Source organism: Manis javanica, chromosome 12 (genome assembly GCF_040802235.1).
Source record: "Manis javanica isolate MJ-LG chromosome 12, MJ_LKY, whole genome shotgun sequence".
In the NCBI taxonomy this organism is placed as follows: Eukaryota; Metazoa; Chordata; class Mammalia; order Pholidota; family Manidae; genus Manis; species Manis javanica.
Genome location: NC_133167.1, coordinates 71109957 through 71131892, shown reverse-complemented (window position 1 = coordinate 71131892; position 21936 = coordinate 71109957). Strand labels below are relative to the sequence as shown.

The window sequence follows — 21936 nt, the reverse complement described above, 5'->3', positions numbered from 1 at the left end:
ATAATAATAATAAAGGGAGAAATGTGGGATCCACATATAAATCAAGTACAAAAATCAAACGAATATTCATATGTGACCTGATTGTTTATAGGTCATAATGCGTGATCAAAACCGAAAGTTTCTGTGATGAAGGCCCTTGTACTGTTCACCATGTAAGAATTTATTCACTATGTAAGAATTCGTTCACCATGTAAGAACTTGTTCGTTATGCTTCAGAAGATTGGAGACTAACGAGAATTAGACTTGAGATGGATTAATGATTGTACATTGAGCATTGACCCCCCTATACTGAATTTTATTGTTGTTAACAACCATTTGATCAATAAATATGAGATGCCCTCTCAAAAAAAAAAAAAATACAAAAAAAAAAAAAAAAAAAAAGCCCATGAACACATGGAGGCTTAACAATATGCTACTAAATAATCAATGGATCAATGACCAAATAAAAACAGAGATCAAGCAATATACGGAGACAAATGACAATAATTTAACACCACAAAATCTGTGGGATGTAGCAAAGGCTGTGCTAAGAGGGAAGTATAATCCCATATGAAGATTCTAAACTCACAATTAATGAAACTAGAAAAAGAACAAATGAGGCCCAAAGTCAGTAGGAGGAGGGACATAATAAAGACTAGGGCATTAATAAGTAAAATCAAGAAGAATAAAACAATAGAAAGAACCATTGAAAGTAGGAGCTGGTTCTTTGAGAAAATAAACAAAACAGATAAACCCCTAGGCAGACATATCAAGAAAAAGAGAGTCCACACACATAAACAGAATCAGAAATGAGAAAGGAAAAATCTCTAAGGACACCACAGAAATACAAAGAATTATATGCTAACAAACTGGATAGAAGAAATGGACAACCTTCTAGAAAAATGTAACCTTCCAAGGCTGACACAGGAAGAAACAGAAAATCTGAACAGACCAATTACCAGCAACAAAATTGAATTGGTAATAAAAGAAACTAACTAAGAAAAAAATCCCTGGTCAAGATGGCTTCACTGCTGAATTTTATCAAACATGTAGTTTGATACCCATCCCTCCTTAAAGTTTTCCAAAAAGTAGAAGATTCTCCATTACCCGTGGTCACCATGGTAGGCACAGCGACTATCATCGAAAGTTGGGAGCAACTTCCAAACTCATTCTACAAGGCCAGCATCATTCTAATATCAAAAACAAGGCAAAGACACCACAAAAAAAGAAAATTACAGACTAATATCTCTGATGAACATAAATGCAAAAATACTCAACAAAATATTAGCAACCAAATTCAAAAATACATCAAAAAGATCATTCATCATGATCAAGTACGATTTATTCCAGGGATACAAGGGTGGTACACTATTAGAAAATCCATCAACATCATCCCCCTCATCAACAAAAAGGACAAAAAACCACATGATCATCTTCATAGATGCCAAAAAAGCATTTGACAAAGTTCAACATCCATTCATGATAAAAACTCTCAACAAAATGGGTATAGAGGGAAAGTACGTCTACATAATAAAGACCATATATGACAAACTCACAGCCAACAGCATACTTAACAGCGAGAAGCTAACAGCTTTTCCTTTAAGATTGGGAAGAAGACAAGGATGCCCACTTTCCCCACTTCCATGCAACATAGTATTAGAGGTCCTAGCCACGGCAATCAGACAACACAAAGAAATAAAAGGCATCCAGATTGGCAAGGAAGAAGTTAAACTGTCCCTTTTGGAGATCACATAATATCGTAAACAAAAAACCCTAAAGAATCCACTCCAAAACTACTAGATCTAATATCTGAATTCAGCAAAGTTTCAGGATATAAAATTAATACACAGAAATCTGTGGCATTCCTATACAGTAATAATGAACTAGGACAGAGAGAAATCAGCAAAACAATTCCATTCACAACTACATCAAAAAGAATAAAATACCTAGGAATAAACCTAACCAAGGAAGTGAAAGACCTATACCCTGAAAACTACAAGACACTCTTAAGAGAAATTAAAGAAGATACCAATAAATGGAAACACATCCCATGTTCATGGATAGGAAGAATTAATATTGTCAAAATGGTCATCCTGCCTAGAGCAATCTATAGATTCAATGCAATTCCTATCAAAATACCAAAATATTCTTCAACGAACTAGAGAAAATCGTCCTATAATTCATATGGAACCACAACCATATGGGGAGCATTACGCTCCCCAACTTCAAGCTCTACTAGAAAGCCACAGTAATCAAGACAATTTGGTATTGGCACAAGAACAGACCCATAGACCAATGGAACAGACTAGAGAGCCCTGATATAAACCCAACCATATATGATCCATTACTATATGATAAAGGAGCCATGGACATACAATGGGGAAATGACAGCCTCTTCAACAACTGGTGTTGGCAGAACTGGACAGCTACATGCAAGAGAATGAAACTGGATTATTGTTTGACCCCATATACAAAAGTAAACTTGAAATGGATTAAACACTTGAATGTAAGTCATGAAACCATAAAACTCTTAGAAGACAGCATAGGCAAACATCTCCTGAATATATGCATGAGCAACTTCTACCTGAACCCATCTCCTCGAGAAAGGGAAACAAAAGCAAAAATGAACAAATGGGACTACATCAAACTAAAAAGTTTTTGTACGGCAAAGGACATCATCAACAAAACAAAAAGGCATCCTACAGTAGGGAGAATATATTTGTAAATGACATATCCAACAAGGGGTTCACATCCAAAATATATAAAGAACTTACACACCTCAACACCCAAAAAAGCAAATAACCCGATTAACATATGGGCAGAGGATATGAAGAGATGGTTCTCCAAGGAAGAAATTCAGATGGCCAACAGACACATGAAAAGATGCTCCACATCACTAATCATCAAGGAAATGCAAATTAAAACCACAATGAGATATCACATCACACCAGTAAGGATGGCCAGCATTGAAAAGACTAAGAACAACAAATGTTGGTGAGGATGCAGAGAAAGGGGAACCCTCGTACACTGCTGGTGGGAATGTAAGCTAGTTCAACCATTGTGGAAAGCAATATGGAGGTTCCTCAAAAAAACTAAAAATAGAAATACCATTTGACCCCGGAATCCCACTTCTTGGAATATACCCAAAGAAAACAACTTCTCAGATTCAACAAAACATATGCACCCTATGTTCATCACAGCACTTTTTACAATAGCCAAGATATGGAAGCAACCTAAGTGTCTATCTGTAGATGAATGGATAAAGAAGAGGTGGTACATATATACAATGGAATACTATTCACCCATAAGAAAGAAACAAATCCTACCATTTGCAACACCATGGATGGAGCTGGAGGACATTATGCTCAGTGAAATAAGCCAAGCAGAGAAAGACAAATGCCAAATGATTTCCCTCATTTGTGGAGTATAACAATGAAGCAAAACTGAAGGAACAAAATGGCATCAGACTCAGAGACTCCAAGAATGAACTAGTGGTTACCAAAGGGGAGGGGTGTGGGTGGCCTGGTGGGGAGGGAGGGAGAAAGGGACTGAGGGGTATTATGTTTAGTACACATGGTGTGGGGGATCACGGGGAGAACAGTGTATCACAGAGAAGGGACATAGTGGACCTCTAGCAACTTGCTGCACTGATGGACAGTGACTGCATTGGGGTATGGGTGGGGATTTGATAATTGGGTAAATGTACTAACCACATTGTTTTTTCATGTGAAACCTTCATAAGAGTGTATATCAATCACACTTTAATAAAAAAAAAAACTCTCAACAAAATGGGTATAGAGGGCAAGTACCTCAACATAATAAAGGCCATATATGACAAACCCACAGCCAACATCATACTAAACAACAAGAAGCTGAAAGCTTTTCCTTTAAGATCGGGAACAAGACAAGGATGCCCACTCTCCCCACTTTCATTCAACAGACTTCTGGAGGTCTCTGCCACAGTAATCAGACAACACAAAGAAATAAAAGGCGGAGAACCAAGATGGTGGCATGAGTAGAGCAGTGGAAATCTCCTCCCAAAACCATATATATTTTTGAAAATACAACAAATACAACTAATCCTAAAAGAGAGACCAGAAGACACAGGACAACAGCCAGACTACATCCACACCCACGAGAACCCAGTGCCTCGCGAAGGGGGTAAGATACAAGCCGCAGCCTGGCAGGATCTGAGCGCCCCTCACCCCAGCTCCCGGCGGGAGGAGAGGAGTCAGAGCAGGGAGGGAAAGGGAGCCCAGGAATCCTAATCACTCAGCCCTAGCCATGTGCACCAGAGCGCAGACACACAGTGCGTGCGTGGAGTGCTGGAAACTAGGGGAACGGGACAGTAAGACCTGTGAGCGGGTCCCCGCAGCCGGTGCCCCCGGGACAAAGAAAAGCGAGTGCTTTTTGAAAGTCTTAAAGGGACAGGGACCCCACAGCTGGACGGAAGTGCCCCAGGACACTTAGCCCAGCAGCTGGGAATCACGGGGAACTATGGGCACCCAAACCCCTGCAGCGCAGTATGGAGGCCCCTCACCATGATAAGCAGCCTCCTGCCTGTTCCCCCTCCGACATGGCTCCGCCATATTTGAGAAGCAGCCTGAGGCAGGTCACGCACACAGCAACTGCAGCACTAAACTCCATAGTGGCCAGGCAAGATCAGAAGCCCCGTCTGTACGCAGCTGCCCAGCACAAACCGCTAGAGGCCGCTGTTCTCCCAGGAGAAGAAGGCCACAAACTGGCAAGAAGGGACTTTCTCTTACCCAACACACGCGCCAGCTCCCCACAAATATATCTATCACCATGAAAAGGCAGAAGAAATTGATACAGACCAAGATCACAGAGGCAAACCCTGAAAAGGAGATAGACCTAACCAGTCTTCCTGAAAAAGAATTAAAAATAAAGCTCATAACCATGATGATGGAGCTGCAGAGAAACATGCAAGAGCTAAGGGATGATGTCCGGAAGGAGATTACAGAAATGAAACAATCTCTGGAAGGATTTATAAACAGAATGGATAAGATGCAAGAGGCCATTGATGGAATAGAAACCAGAGAACAGGAACGCACAGAAGCTGACGCAGAGAGAGATAAAAGGATCTCCAGAAATGAAACAATATTAAGAGAACTGTGTGACCAATCCAAAAGGAACAATATCCGCATTATAGGGGTACCAGAAGAAGAAGAGAGAGAGAAAGGGATAGAAAGTGTATTTGAAGAAATAATTGCTGAAAACTTCCCCAAACTGGGGGAGGAAATAATCGATCAGATCATGGAAGTGTACAGAACTCCCAACAGAAAGGACCCAAGGAGAACACCACCAAGACACACAATAATTAAAATGGCAAAGATCAAGGAGAAGGACAGAGTTTTAAAGGCAGCTAGAGAGAGGAAAAAGGTCACCTACAAAGGAAAACCCATCAGGCTATCATCAGACTTCTCAACAGAAACCTTACAGGCCAGAAGAGAATGGCATGATATATTTAATGCAATGAAACAGAAGGGCCTTGAACCAAGAATACTGTATCCAGCACGATTATCATTTAAATATGAAGGAGGGATTAAACAATTCCCAGACAAGCAAAAGTTGAGGGAATTTGCCTCCCACAAACCACCTCTACAGGGTATTTTAGAGGGACTGCTCTAGATGGGAGCACTCCTGAGACTAAATAGATGTCACCAGAGAAAATTAAATCACAGCAAAGAAAGCAGACCAACCAAATACTAACTAAAGGCAAAAAATAAAATCAACTAACCACAAAAGCCGTTAAAGGAAGCACAAAAGAGCACAGAATTAAACAACCAACATATAAAGAACAGAGGAGGAGGAATAAAAAGGGTGAAAAATAAAGAATGACCAGTGTTTAAAATAGCTCAATAAGCGAGTTAAGTTAGACAATAAGATACTAAAGAAGCTAACCTTGAACCTTTGACAACCATGAATCTAAAGCCCGCAATGGCAATAAGTACTTATCTTTCAAAAATCACCCTAAATGTAAATGGATTGATTGCACCGATCAAAAGATACAGAATAATAGACTGGATAAAAAAGCAAGACCCATCTCTATGTTGCTTACAAGAGACTCACCTCAAACCCAAAGACTATAGGAACAAAGAAAGACTGAAGGAACAAAACAGCAGCAGAATCATAGAACCTAAGAAAGGACTAACAGTTACCAAAGGGAAAGGGACTGGGGAGAAAGGGAGGGAAAAGGGTGGGGGAAAAAGAAAGGGGACAGTACGATTAGTATGCATAATGTGGGGCGGGGCATGGGGAGGGCTGTGCAACACAGAGAAGACAAGCAGTGATTCTACAGCATCTTACAACGCTGATGGACAGTACTGTAATGGGGTTTGTGGGGGGGATTTGGTGAAGGGGGGACCTGTAGTAAACATAATATTCTTCATGTAATTGTAGATTAAGGACAACAAAATTAATTAATTAATTAATTTTTTAAAAAAAGAAAGAAATAAAAGGCATCCAGACTGGTAAAGAAGAAGTTAAACTGTCACTGTTTGCAGATGACATGATATTGTGCATAAAATACCCTAAAGAATCCACCCCAAAATTAGTAGATCTAATATCTGAATTCTGCAAAGTTGCAGGATACAAAATTAATACACAGAAATCTGATACATTCGTATACACTTACGATGAACTAGCAGAAAGAGATATCAGTAAAACAATTCTATTCACAACTGCATCAAAAGGAATAAAATACCTAGGAATAAACCTAACCAAGGAAGTGAAAGACCTATACTCTGAAAACTACAAGACACTCATGAGAGAAATTAAAGAAGATACCAATAAATGGAAATACATCCCATGCTCGTGGATAGGACGTATTAATATTGTCAAAATGGCCATCCTGCCTAAAGCATTCTATAGATTCAATGCAATCCCTATCAAAATACCAAGAACATTTTTCAATGAACTACAGCAAATAGTTCAAAAATTCATATGGAACCCCAAAAGACCCCGAATAGCCAAAGCAATCCTGAGAAGGAAGAATAAAGCTGGGAGGATTATGCTCCCTGACTTCAAGCTCTACTAGAAAGCTACAGTAATCAAGACAATTTGGTACTGGCACAAGAACAGACCCATAGACCAATGGAACAGATTAGAGAATCCTGATATAAACCCAAGCATATATTATCAATTAATATATGATAAAGGAACCATGGACATACAATGAAAAAATGACAGCCTCTTCAACAACTGGTGTTGGCAAAACTGGACAGCTACATGCAAGAGAATGAAACTGGATTATTGTGTAACCCCATACACAAAAGTAAACTTGAAATGGATCAAAGACCTGAATGTAAGCCATGAAACCATAGAACTCTTAGAAGAAAATATAGGCAAAAATCTCCCGAATATAAACATGAGCAGCTTTTTCCTGAACACGTCTCCTCGGACAAGGGAAACAAAAGCTAAAATGAACAAATGGGACTACATCAAACTAAAAAGCTTCGGTACAGCAAAGAACACCATCAACAGAACAAAAAGACACCCTACAGTATGGGAGAATACATTTGTAAACGACATATCCAACAAGGAGTTAACATCCAAAATATATAAAGAACTCACATGCCTCAACAACCAAAGAAGAAATAACCCAATTAAAAAATGGTGGAGGATATGAACAGACAATTCTCCAAAGAATTAATTCAGATGGCCAACAGGCACATGAAAAGATAATTATATTACTAATTATCACGGAAACACAAATTAAAACCACAATGAGATATCACCTCACATCAGTAAGGATGGCCAGCATCAAAAAGACTAGGAACAAGAAATGCTGGCAAGGATACGGAGAAAGGCAACCCTCCTACACTGCTGGTGGGAATGTTTCAACCATTGTGGAAAGCAGTATGGAGTTTCGCAAAAAACTAAAAATAGAAATACCATTTGAATCCGGAATCCCACTTCTTGGAATATACCCAAAGAATACAACTTCTCAGATTCAAAAAGACATATGCACCCCTATGTTTATCACAGCACTATTTACAATATCCAAGATATCGAAGCAACCTAAGTGTCCATCAGTAGATGTGTACATATAGTAGATAAAGATGTGGTACATATATACAATGGAATACTACTCAGCCATGAGAAAAAAATAAATCCCACCATTTGCAACAACATGGATGGAGCTCGAAGGTATTATGCTCAGTGAAATAAGCCAGGCAAAGAAAGACAAGTACCAAATGATTTCCCTCATTTGTGGAGTATAAGAATGACGCAAAACTGAAGGAAAAAAACAGCTGCTGACTCACAGACTCCTAGAAGGGACTAGCGGTTACCAAAGGGGAGGGGTGGGGAGGGAAAAGGGGATTGAGGGGTATTATGATTGGTACACATGATTTGGAGGGGGGTGGTTACGGGGAAGATAGTGTAGCACAGAGCAACCAGTAGTGACTCTGTGGCATCTTATTACACTGATGGACAGTGACTGCAATGGGGTATGGAGAGGACTTGATAATATGGGTGAATGTAGTAACCACATGTTGGTCATGTAAAACCTTCATAAGACTGTGTATCAACGATACCACAATAAAATAATCAATTGATTGACTGATTAAAATACAGATGGTAAGCTGTTAAAAAAAGAAAGAAAGAAAATATAACTGTAACTTTCTAAGCATGAGGTAGGGGCAGGTATTGGCTCAACAGAGTATTTACTCATTCTCTTAACTTGCACAGCTTTCAGCCAAACTCACCAAGTTCCCCAACAGTTCAAATGTTCCAGAGAAAAACATAAGCACCAACTAATTCTGAGCCTTCATCCTAGCAATGTGACAGAGCACATCATTAACCTAACTCTTCAACCCACTTAATGGCAAATATAGGACCATAGCCCCCAGATGACCCAGTTTCCAGGGCTCCTCAGTTTTCACAGTTTATTCAATATATAGTCATAGGGCACGGGTACATACTATGTGTCATACATTATGTTAGGCGTTATACACAGTGGTGAATAAATATGCCTGGACACAAGTACTGTGCAAATATGTGTACAGAAAGTCGTAATTTCACATTCTGATGACTGTTAAGAAGAAGGAGATTCTGGGAGAGAAAATGAAAAAGGGAATTTAAATCAAGGCTTTTAACCCAATTCGGACCCAGTCACAAGGCAGGGGCTATTATGATTCCTAGCTGCAGAATCAAATACTTCTCTTCAGCTAGCTCTGTCTGACACATCCTACTTCAGGAGATTATGACTACCAGAATATGTCCAGAGATGCCACATACCAACTGAAGCAGAAGTGTCCTCTTATTAAAAATAAATGCATGAACTACACAGGGACAATGCATTTGTAAAGCTCACCAGGCACACAGCAGACTCGGTAAATAAACGGGGCATATCAGTATTTCAGTATGACCAGAGAAATCCAAAGGATTGTTTTCAGGTCTAGGTATACCAAGCTTTAAGAGGACTAATAGAGGAGGCCTTTCAAAGTATGTCACAAACCCCAAAAACCAAACCCACAAAGCCAAAAAACACTACATGCCCAGCAAGCACAAAGTGTTCAATGAAAGGTTAGTGTAAAGCTGAGAAATGTGAACTAAAACTACCATGAGATGGCAAAAGTTTTAATAAACCACCAGATTGGTGAAAATGAGAAAACACCTTCAAACACTGCTGGGAGTGACAGCTTGGGATGGGACGTTATTGGCACCTAGCACACAGAGGATAGGGGCTGCCAAACGACCTATAATACACAGCCACCTCCTCCCACAACATATTAAGCAGCCCCAAACGTCAATCAATAGTGCTAAGGCTGAGAACCCTGCTGAAGCACGTACAAAATGCTATCTAGGCAAGATTACTGACTGCGATATTGTTTGCAAGATCTAAAGAAACATCAACATCCATTAATAGAGGATACAATGGAATACCATTCATCTGTTTAAAAAAAAGAGAGCAAGACATCTACATATGCTGCTAAACAACAATCTCCCAGTTAGATGCAGAACAATGACCACAATAAATACCAATTATGAAGAAGAAAAGGAAAAATATATACAGTGTATATGTATTTGCAAAGATACATATCTCTGGAAAAATACACACAAGACTAGTTATGGTAGCTGCCTCTAAGGGTAGAAGGGAGAGGTCTCTTTACCATAAAACTGTACTTATCATTTTGAATAGACAATAGTCTTATGGTTCAAAAACCAAAACAAAGCATAGCAGGGTTTGAATCTCGACTTTATCCCTTAGCTAGTAGTGTGAGGGTTGACTCTGGGTAAATTACTTAATCTCTTTAAGCTTCTGTTCAACAATATCTACTAAAAGGACTGTTGAAAAGAGTATGAGATAGTAAGCTATTTTCACAGTGCCTAGAACAAGATAAACACACTCAAAATACATTAACAGTCATTATTATTATTATCCTAAGCTCCAGTGCGAGGAAGGAGAAGGGGCATTTGAGAGTATTTCCCAAGAAGTCATGACATCACACTAACGAGAAATGTTTCAACTACTACTCCTGCCCAAAAGTGCCTGTAATCCCCCCCAAAGGGCTGGAGAATGCTGTCCCATCCAGGAACTGCCCGTGGACTGATGAGGCAAAGCAGTCACCACGCCTGTCTGCAGAGCACATGGAGGGGAAATAAGGCCTCCAGAAACCAGGAAAAGGAATGTGTGATGCTTAAAGATGGCACCCATGCGAGAGCTACTACAGAGCTCTCGGCCAAGGATGCTCATCTGGATCACCTGGGCCTCAGCCCAGATGAAATATATCAGAATCTCTATGGTTGGGATCAGGTTCTGTTTTTAAGATTCTAATGTGTAACCAGAGTTGAGAACTACTGGGTTAAGGGGTCTTAACAGTTAACACAGCAAAGAAAAATAGAAAATGGGAAGACAACCCACTATCTTTACAAATTACCCATAAGTAAATAAAATGTACCTAATTCTCTAAGCAAAACAAGGGGAAGAGCATATAGATAATCTGAAGTATGGCAGTACCTCTGACCTGCAGTCTGGCTTTCCTCGTTTCCGTTACCCGTGGTCAACCAGAGCCAGGGTCAAACAGTGCCAGGAGGTCAGCAGTAGCCTAAAGCCTGGCCACAATGCCTACAGCATTCACCTCACTTCATCTCATCACACAGCATTTCAGCATCTCACACCATCACAAGAAGGGCGAGTACAGCATGAATAGGTATTTTGAGCAAGAGTGAACACATTCACATAACTTTCATTGTAGTATATTATAATTGTTCTAGTTTATTATTATTAACTTCTCACTGTACCTACTTTGTAAATTAAACTATCATATGTATGTATGTACAAGGAAAAACACAGTACATAGAGGGTTTCTATACTATTCATAGGTATCTTAAAACATAACCCCTGTGGGTGAAGGGGGACCACTGTACATACGTAAGAAAGTGATAAGAAGATCTAAAACTATGGCATAGAACCATGAGAATGGGTAGAAGCCACTCAGCATTAGAGAGTACTGAGATCAGCTGAAGCTGACTGTCACCTAGAAAAGCTGATTTGCTCTGGACATCCTCAGACGAGAGAACCGACATCACGGTTTGCAGTTACAAGGAGCAAACTTTAACTTACTATTAAACATCTAATCCTCATAAACTGCTGGTAGATGTGTAAGATCATATGGCCACCTTGGGAAACAGTCTGGTAGTTCCTCAAATGGTTAAACAAGGAATTACCATACAACCCAGCTGTTCTCCCCCAGTTACATATTCAAGAGAAATAAAATTGTCTACATACAAAAACTGTACCCAAACATTTACAGCAGCATTATTCAGCATTGCCAAATGTGGAAAGAATCCAAATATCCATCAACTGATTAAATGTGGCCTATCCACACAGTGGAATATTATTTGGCCATAAAAAGGAATGACGTATTGACAAGTGCTACAATACAGGTGAACAACATAATGCTAAGTGAAAGAAGCCAGTCACAAATGATGACATATTATGTGATTCCATAATGTATCTAAATATGTAGAGATGGGAAGTCAGTTAGTAGTTACTTAGGGCTGGGGAGAATTAAGGAGGAGATAGGGGAGGGAGTAATAGGTAGACGCTATGAGGTTTCTCTTTGAGTTGATGAAAATATTCTAAAATTGTGGTAATGGTTACACATATCTGTAAATATAATAAAAACCATAGACTTATACACTTTAGAATTTACAGTCTGGGTAAATTGTATAGTATGTAAACTGCATCTCAGCAATGTATTAGAACATGAATCTTAAGATTGAATCGTTCAAAAAGAATAGGCTGTTTAGGAAGGTATTTACCCGTATCTGGATTCTGCAGGGTAGCAGATACATTATGATTGTTAGATCATATGTCTTTTAAAATTCATTACTAAACTAAGATTTTTGGCTTACGTGTCTTTACTTGAAATCACAGAATGTCAGAGAAGCAAAGCATGATGGTTGAACACACAGGAAATACAACAAGCTACTTTCAACACAAGCCTCTATTACCTTCTAGCTGTACGACCTCAGGAAAAAATTAACTTGCCATGTTTCAGTTTTCTCTGCAAAACAGGAATAGCGTGTATCCTGTGGTGGTGGTGGTGTGAAGACTGAACATGTGAAGCACAGCATGCTGTCAGTGGTGCTTGGCACAAGAGTGCTCTACCAACACACTACTGCTCATTAACCATCACAATGCTGGAGGCAGTAATAGTAAAATAAACTGTAACTTTATTAGTCAATCACTGAGAATTCTAATCCAACCTCTTTTTTATGGCTCAAATAACTGAGTCTTGCAAGGGTTAAAAGACAAGTCACAAACCTGGCCAGTAACAGAGGCAAAATTAGAACTTGGATCTCCTCAGCCTACCAGTTTTCTGCTCCCCAGGCTGACCTTTCAGTTTTCAGGTGGGTTATACTAAAAAGGGATGCTATTCATTTTTCCTACTTTATCCTGTTACAACACAGACCCATCAAATACCCCAATTCTGATGTGATGGTAAATAAACAAACATGCACCAACAAAAAGGGGATGTGTACTCGGGTGAAATTAATGTGAAGTGTACCAGAGTAGTGGAGTGCAAGAAATCTGCTTGAACAGGAGGCTGCTGCATAGGAAGAAAAGTGCGTAATTTTCCAAAGAGACAGCACTCAGAGCTACTAGCTTGAAGTGAACCTGAAGTGCTGAAAAACAAAGACCACACATACAGCCATCATCAGCCTGGGTAAAATAAACAGTCCAAGACACAGCCAGGATATAACAAGCTAAAGGATTACTCCACTCACCAGAAAATCAGGAATATGGTGAGTTTCTGGGTCTTGGTCTTAACTAAGGTCATTCTGACCTTCATTACTCTTACTTGCCTAGAAAGGCCTAACTTCAGTTAAGACTGGGTCATAGAGTAACATGGCACTAAGTTCACAGGGAAGCAATGTGTGTCTTCCAAGCTGGAAAAGAAAAACAAGGACAAAGGCTATAGAATATTGTGATATTCTGGGGCCATCAGTTTAAGAAATGACAATTTGATTTGCTGAGGCTGTAAGACCCAATTTTTGGTTTCCCAGGGCACATAAAACTTGTTTACACTGTACTATAGTTTAAATGTGCAACAGCATATAATGTACATACCTTAATTTAATAATACTCTATTGCTAAAAAATGCTAACCATCAGCTGAGATTTCGGAAGTTGTAATCACTCATCACAGATCACAACAGATAAAACAATGAAAAAGTCTGAAATATTTCAAGAATTACCAGAATGTGAGAGACAGGACACAAGCAAATGCCACTAGAAAAATGGCACCAAGACTTGCTTGATGCAGGGTTGCACAAATCTTCAATTTGTAAGAACCACAATACCTGTGCAGTGCAATAAAATAAAGCAACTTTCCATCCTTTTTCTTTTTTTTCAAAAATCTTTTTTGACTGATTTATTTCATTCAGCATAATTATCCTGAGAATCATTCATGTTGCTGCATGTGTCAAACAGTTAATTATTTTTCTCTGCTGGGCTGTTTTCCATTGTATGTTATCTACCACCATTTGTTTATCCATTCATCCACTGAGGGACATTTGGGTTGTTTCAGTCTGGGACTATTACAAATAAAGCTACTATATACAAAGCTATTGTATGCACAGACACTTTCCTCCTGGGTAAATGAGTAGAAATCACTGAGTCTACGTAGGTGTGTGTTTAGCTGCCTATCTGCTTTCTAACCTGGTTGTACCATTTTGCATTCTCATCAAGAGTGCATGAAAGTTCCATTTGCTCTACATCCTTACCAATACTTGATATCATCAGTCTTTTTCATTTTAGACATTCTAATAGAGATGATGTGGTATCCATAGTTTAATTTGCATTTCCCTAATGAATCACAAATGAGATTGAGCATCTTTTCATGTGCTTTTCTGCCATCCATACTCTTCTTTAGCCGAGTGGTCAAATCTTTTACCAATTTTTGTTATGTTATTTTTATACTGAGTTTTGTTACTGACTATTTTTTTTAAATTCAAGCTCCCCCCCCTCAATAATTAAGCAGTGGTATTTAAAATGAGAAAACATCACTATTGAACTTCACACTTAAAACTGGTTAGGATGGTTTTAAAAAAAAAAACTGATCCTAAAAAAAGAGAAAGCACTTCATCACAAGGGTCGAAATTTGTGAACCTCAGACTTCTTTGTTCAACTTGCCATAAACTCAAAACATTACTAAGTGTGCAGAGAAAAATCACTAAAACATAAAGAAAAAACCCAATGACCACAACCACAAGCTCTAATCTTAGAACTGATCATCACTGAAAACATAAAATGCTCCTTCATCTTTATGTTCAGCTGACCGTGGTTCTGTGCTAGCACAGTAGCCACTAACCACGTGTCTTACAAGCACTTGAAGTGTGGTTAGTCAGATTGAAATGTACTATAAATATAAAATACACATCAGATTTCAACAACTTGGTATGAAAAAAATGAATGTAAAAGACCGCATTACTATTAAATTTTTAAATGATATACGTGACTTGTTTTATATTTCCATTGGGTAGCACTGATCAACTTTTAAAGTACATCCTGAAAATAATATATTTTCCCTCCCAGTTCCTCTGAGGTATGAAAACATGGTACAAGGAAGGGCCTTAGAACCGGAACTCAGGAGTCTTCCCAGGTGTCAGGCACAGCTCTATTACTATCTGGTCCACAAGTCCTGTAGCTTCCCTGGATTTGTTTCCTCACCAGTTTTCTTTTAATTCAAAATGTCAACAGAAGTTCATTTGCTCCTACTTTTTATAAAGTGTCACTCAATATTGCAGATCTTGAGCTTACGGTTCAATCCAAACCAACTGACGACTATTACACAGGTAAAATAAAGAGTGCCAAAAGAAAGGAGACAAGCCTCTGTGACTGTGTGGCGTGGGCATGTGTATGGGTCTGTTTTATAGGAGAAGGAGTAACTTAAAGGAGTTAGGAAAAATGCAAAGCCTTCTAACTCTCCTACTAAATCTAAAATTCTGTGCTCTTAAAAAGCATTCATCAGCCTATTGAATTATGCAGATTAGTGATAAACTGGAATTGGTGATGATCAAGTTCTCCCCATGAGCAAAATGATACAGAAAGAAGTAAATGACATGTCATAATGAGGTTCTATTTTATTTAATTCTGCAATACAATTCAAGCTTAACTGAGAACAAATAATCTCTGGCTTCTATCTCCAGGAAGCAAGAGATTTTTTTTACTAAAAGAGAACCTTCTGTGATGTGCACACAGATGAGAGAAGCGGTTTTATTCTTTAGCAGAAATCATTATTACGTTAGGCTAGAATCCTGAGACTGACCACACCACTCTTTCTGACACCATGGAAAGGGACCCATGGACGGGCGTATGGACACACACTCACACATACACCACGCCATCTCCCCGACTTCCATGTCTTCAGGGTAATGATTTCCCAAGACACCCAGATGCTGTTATTTCGGTGGCTATTTCCATAAGCTGGATGTGCATGACAACTATTGTATTTAGGTCACAAACTCAGAAAATAAAGTCCATCCCGAAAATAAGTTTATAAACAATTATGTCACATTATATAAATTGTACTTACAAGCAAGCTCAAAGAACTCTACATACAAAAATTCCCTGTTTACAGCATTTCTTGGAGGTAGAATATCCCCATTTTAAGAATAAGAAAATTGAGGAACAAGTACAAGTACTGAATTTACCTGTCTTAAAATAAGAAAATTTAACAGTGTAAAATATGCTAGGAAATGCATACCATGACTTTGTATGCAAAATAAAAAGCCTAACCCATGATCCTCCCAGTCCAGATTTTTATCTGTTAATGGTAAGAGGATGGTTTACGGGAAGGTGAGGCTGTTTTCTCTGCTAAGGAGAGCAAAACATCAGGGCTGCACACCAAAATGACTCCAGTTTCCCTTGTAACTCTTTATCAAACAGCTGTGAATGTTATCTAAATCTTTTAAAGCTTGTTCTTATGCTCAGTCTGGCATTCCCCTTGGAATGTCAGAATCTTCCCATGTTTCCGAAAGTATGATTAGAATTGCCCATTTGTCCCAAATTCAGTTTAGAAAATAATTTAAGACATACCCCCCCGGTTTTGTGATTCCAGAAACTGGTGGAAGAGTTCCTATTTACCCATCCAAACCCTTCAAGAGTTTTCAGTCGTAGCTCTTCCACACATTGCTTTCCTGACGGAACAACGTAAAGGCAAGTCATGTGGTACAGCAGAATGACTGGGTGTGGAGCTGGGAGATTCTAGCTTCAGGCCCGCCTCTCATTCCCTGTAGATCTGGACAAGTCACTGTACCTCTCTGGACCGCATCAAAAATGGAAGTTAGACAAGATGACCCAGAAGTTCCCATTCAGACCTAAAAGACTTTTTGTTTTAACCTGTCCTCTAGCAGCCTGGTCATTTTAGATACCCTTTTACTCATCCTTCTCCAATGCTATTACATGTTTCTTAGTTGAAGGACTTAAAACAGCAGACTATGTGCCCCAAAAAGTACATTATGATTTCATACATAGTAAGATTTTTATGTCTAATCTCAAGTTACTTTTGCTATCGAGGATTAAGGGATAGCAGAGCTATAAGGGAAGGGGAAATGGATAGGACATAAGTTGAGTTGTTGCGGATGGATTACTGTTTTTGTGTGTCTGAAATCCTCCACCATACAGTTAAGAACAACAACACTGTCAAAGTGAGCAAAGAATCCTGGACTGGCATTATTACTGGACTCCTTTCTACACAACCTTTGGCGTAAGGATAACTGTTCTGCACACCATTTCCCTCGGGTTGAGGTAGTCTCCAAGACATGAAACTAAGCAGAAGTACTCAAAATTCAGCCAAAATTAAGGAAAATGAACCAGAAAGGAAATGATCTCAAGAAGGCTATCAATGAAGAATAACGGCAGAGAGCAAGAGCATGAGAGGCACTGATCCTAGCACAGTATGGGGCTTACTTCCACAGGGTTACACTGTGTGTTTCCTACAGCCAATTTCCCCTAACTTTCAACCACAAAGTTAAAGCCCTATGTGAAACGGAAAGTGAGGAAAAATACAAGGCTCCCTGAGATTAAAAAAGGAAAGGCAAGGGATTTCGGCGGTTGAGACATCCTAAAGAACGAAAAACGGGGTTCCTCTGGAGGAAAAGGGATACGACCACACCAGGGAAGCCTCAGGCCCTAAGACGCTGGCGGGGAGGCGCTCCCGGGCCAGATGTCGCCCTCCAGCTCACCCGCCGCCGCGGGCGCCCAGCTCCAAAGGCCTGCCGCGCGCCCGGGGGCGGGAAGGGGGCGGAGGGAAGGGAGCGGCGGCGGCGGGCTGCAGGGAGGGGCGCCGACGCTTCCACTGCGGCCGGGAAACCCCGGGAAGCGGCAGTGGTGCCTCCCGACGCCGGGCGCCGTAGCGAGGGCGTCCCCGGCCCACAGGGCCCGCGCGGGGCGGCCGGCCCCGAACCCCATGCCCCACGCCCCGCTCTCAGCTCCCCCGAGGCCAGTGGCCTTCCGGAGGGGCCGACTGAGTCCCACTCACCGGCCGCCGGGCTGCCGGGCTGCCGGGCTCCAAGCCCCTCCGTTGACGGTCCCGCCCGCGCTCGCCCGCCGCCGCCGACCGAGGCGTGCGTAAGGACGTGCGCGCGCCCGACCTTTGTCTATGGCGCATTGACGTGACCCCGGCGTCCCACCCACTCCCAGTCCGCCGTCTAATCACGCCCGCACCCGTGCGCCGGGAGAGCGGGGAGGCGGGGCCGGGCAGGGCGCCGCGTTGTCTGTGCTCGGTAGGCACGCCCGGGACCCGCGGCGTCCCCACTGACCATCCTGCTGGCGGGCGGAGTGCAGCTGTCCCGGACGGCCCAGGCGCTGCCCAGCCTGGTGCTTGTGCGTCCGGGGCCGGCTCGCCTTTCTCTCTCCGTGGCGCGTTCCCTGGGAGCCCTGCTCCGGTAAGGAGAGCGCTTCCTAAAGACGTGTCTCTGCACGTTTCTGAGCTGCGTCTGGGCCTGACTACTGGCTACCACCCCTGGGTACACTCGTATGGGTTCTGGAGAGGGTGAAATCAGCACTGATTAGCGAGAAGAGGTCTGAGCCACTAAATTATCTTGTCGTCCTTTGGTGAGTAGTAGTGGTATACAGTTGTGTACGTAGAGAACCGAACTCTCGGCCTGGCACTGCCAGGAAACGTTAGCTGCCGTCACGGCCACCGCCACCGCCATCCCTGAGGCTTATTTACCTTAACTGGTGAAGCCAAGGTGTTCAAGGGGTTGGTGAAGTCGGTCTCCGTGTTGTTCCCTCTCAGCTTGAAAAAAAAAACATCGAAACCTCAACCTGGATCCGATCTCTTAACGAAAGCTTAGCTGGGTCCTGCTGAAGCCCGTGTACTTCTCACCATCTCTTAAGGCTTCAAATGCCTAAACCAAACTTACCTTCCCTAAAATTGGATCTCCTTAAAGAAAAAATGCGCTCTTTTCCTTCCAGTTCTTAAAAGACATTTTTGCCTCCAGTACCAAGCCATCCCACTTGCTTTATTCTGCATATTGCTGTCAGATTGCTGAACTATGCAAAATAAACTGGTACTAAACTCTGAGGGTAAAGTCCACATTCTTAGAACTCACAATCTGACTATGAATGATGCCTCTCCTCCAAAACACTAGACCACTCATCCCTGCACTAAATGTCACCCCACCTATTTGGGACTTGTCACATATTCATGAACTTGATCATTTATACATTCATTTAAGAAACTTCATGGAGTCCTTCCTAGACGGCTGATTTTTGCCAGGGTCCCAAAGATACAAAGTTGAATAATGCATCGTCACATTTAATCTTTACCGACATTAAGTTCCATTAAAAAAAAAACAACAGGACATCCTACATTTTTGTGTCTGCTATTGCTACCACCATTTTAAATACCCTTCAGGTTTTATATCTGGTCCCCTTTCTTATCCCCAGAACCAATCAAAACATAGAAGTATTGACCCAGGAATTCCACTTCTAGGAATTTACCCTAAGAATACAGCAGCCCAGTTTGAAAAAGACAGATGCACTCCTATGTTTATCGCAGCACTATTTACAATAGCCAAGAAATGGAAGCAACCTAAGTGTCCATCAGTAGATGAATGGATAAAGAAGATACGGTTCATATACACAATGGAATATTATTCAGCCATAAGAAGAAAACAAATCCTACCATTTGCAACAACATGGATGGAGCTAGAGGGTATTATGCTCAGTGAAATAAGCCAGGCAGAGAAAGACAAGTACCAAATGATTTCACTCATCTGTGGAGTATAAGAACAAAGCAAAAACTGAAGGAACAAAACAGCAGCAGAATCACAGAACCCGAGAATGGACTAACAGTTACCAAAGGAAAAGGGACTGGGGAGGATGGGTGGGAAGGGGGAGCAAAAAGAAAGGGGGCATTACGATTAGCATGTATAATGTGGGGGGAGGCACGGGCAGGGCTGTGCAACACAGAGAAGATAAGTAGTGACTCTACAGCATCTTACTATGCTGATGGACAGTGACTGTAATGGGGTTTGTGGGGGGGACTTGGTGAAGGGAGGAGCCTAGTAAAAATAATGTTCCTTGAGGAGCCAGGATGGCGGCGTGAGTAGAGCAGTGGAAATCTCCTCCCAAAAACACATAGAGCTATGAAAATATAACAAAGAAAAATCTTCCTAAAATAGAGACCACAGGACACAGGACAACATCCAGACCACATCCACACCTGCAAGAACCCAGCGCCTTGTGAAGGGGGTAAGATACAAGCCCCAGCCCGGCGTGACCCGAGCGCCCCTCCCCCCGGCTCCCGGCGGGTGGAGAGAAACCGGAGCGGTTTTTTTTTTTTTTTTTTTTTTTGGCGAGCGCTTTTTGGAAGCCTTAGAGGGACGGGCCCCCGTTGCTGGGGAGGCAGGGTGGCGGGACCGGTGAGGAGGTGCCTGGGAACGGCGCCGGAGGACAAAGAATATCCCGCGTTTCTCCCTGCGAGACCGGCGGGCGGGTGCCTGAGACCGGTGCCTGAGGACGGAGGAGGTTGCGCGTTTTTCCCTCTTTTTTTTTTTTTTTTTTTTTTTTTTCTCTTTTTGGCGAGCGCTTTTTGGAAGCCTTGAAGGGACGGGGAACCCAGTGCTAGGGAGTCAGGGTGGCGGGACTGGTGAGCGGGTGGCTGGGACTGGCGCCTGAGGACAAAGAATATCCCCCGTTTTTCCCTGCGGGACCGGTGGGCGGGTGCCTGAGACCGGCACTTGAGGACAGAGGAAATCGCACGTTTTTCCCCCTTTTGTTTTCTCTTTTCTGCGAGTGCTTTTTGGAAGCCTAAAAGGGACAGGGACCCCGGTGCTAGGGAGGCAGGGCGGCGGGACTGGTGAGCGGATGCCTGGGACTGGCACCTGAGGACAAAGAATATCCCGCATTTTTCCCTGTGGGACCGGTGGGTGGGTGCCTGAGACCAGCACCTGAGGACGGAAGAAATCGTGCGTTTTTCCCCTTTTTTTTCTCTCTTTTTGGCGAGTGCTTTTTGGAAGCCTTGAAGGGACAGGGACCCCGGTGCTAGGGAGGCAGGGCGGCGGGACTGGTGAGCGGGTGCCTGGGACCAGTGCCTGAGGACAAAGAATATCTAGCGTTCCTTCCCTGCGGGACCGGTGGGTGGGTGCTTTTTGGAAGCCTTGAAAGGACAGGGACCCTGGTGCTAGGGAGACAGGGCAGCAGGACCAGTGAGCAGGTGCCTGGGACCAGCACCTGAGGACAAAAAAAAAAAAAAAAAAAAATCGCTTGTTTTTTCCTTTTTTTTCCTTTTTTTTTTTTTTCTCTTTCTTTCTGTAACCTCTCTCATTGTTGCTGTTGTTGTTTTGGTTTGGAGAGTGCTTTTTGGAAATCTTAAAGGGGCAGGACAGGTCACTTAGACCAGAGGCAGGGAATCTGGGGATCTCTGGGCACTCTAACCCCCTGGGCAGCAGGGAGCACAGAGGCCCCTTACGGAGATAAATAGCCTCCTGGCCGCTCCCCCTCCAACGGGGCTCCACCATTTTGGAGGAACAGCCCCAGCCAGGCCAAGCCCACAGCAACAGCGGAGATAAAGCCCAAAGCAACTGGGCAGGAAGCAGAAGCCCTGTCTGCGCACAGCTGCCCAGCACAAGCAACTAGAGGTCGCTATTCTCCCAGGAAAAGGCTACAAACCAACAAGAAGGGAAGCTCTTCCAGCGGTCACTTGTACCAGCTCTGCAAACTATCTCTATCACCATGAAAAGGCAAAACTACAGGCAGACAAAGATCACAGAGACAACACCTGAGAAGGAGACAGACCTAACTAGTCCTCCTGAAAAAGAATTCAAAATAAAAATCATGAACATGCTGACAGAGATGCAGAGAAAAATGCAAGAGCAATGGGATGAGATGCAGAGAAAAATGCAAGAGCAGTGGGATGAGATGCAGAGAAAAATGCAAGAGCAGTGGGATGAAGTCCGGAAGGAGATCACAGAT

General features: G+C 42.0%; 1 protein-coding gene and 1 long non-coding RNA gene across 4 annotated transcripts in view; one reads left to right on the top strand and one right to left on the bottom strand.

Annotated features, from left to right (window-relative positions):
* The window catches only part of GPAT4 (glycerol-3-phosphate acyltransferase 4), a 70427-nt gene extending 52301 nt beyond the window's left edge, over nt 1-18126 (bottom strand). For 2 of the 3 annotated variants that reach the window (XM_037008505.2, XM_037008506.2), the window contains exon 1: nt 17996-18112. Coding sequence is in view for 1 of the 3 variants with exons in the window: in XM_037008507.2 (XP_036864402.2) it covers nt 17996-18124 (129 nt within the window). In the remaining 2 variants the exon portion in view is untranslated. Of the gene's footprint in view, nt 1-17995 lie in introns of all 3 variants that reach the window. The other variant, XM_037008507.2, reaches the window with a different exon arrangement.
* A 58-nt stretch (nt 18127-18184) lies between these two features.
* Nucleotides 18185-21936, top strand: part of LOC118970556 (uncharacterized) — a 50948-nt gene continuing 47196 nt past the window's right edge. The window contains exons 1-2 of the long non-coding RNA XR_005058613.2: nt 18185-18401; nt 20145-20214. This is a non-coding gene — a long non-coding RNA (uncharacterized lncRNA). The remainder of the gene's footprint in view (nt 18402-20144; nt 20215-21936) is intronic.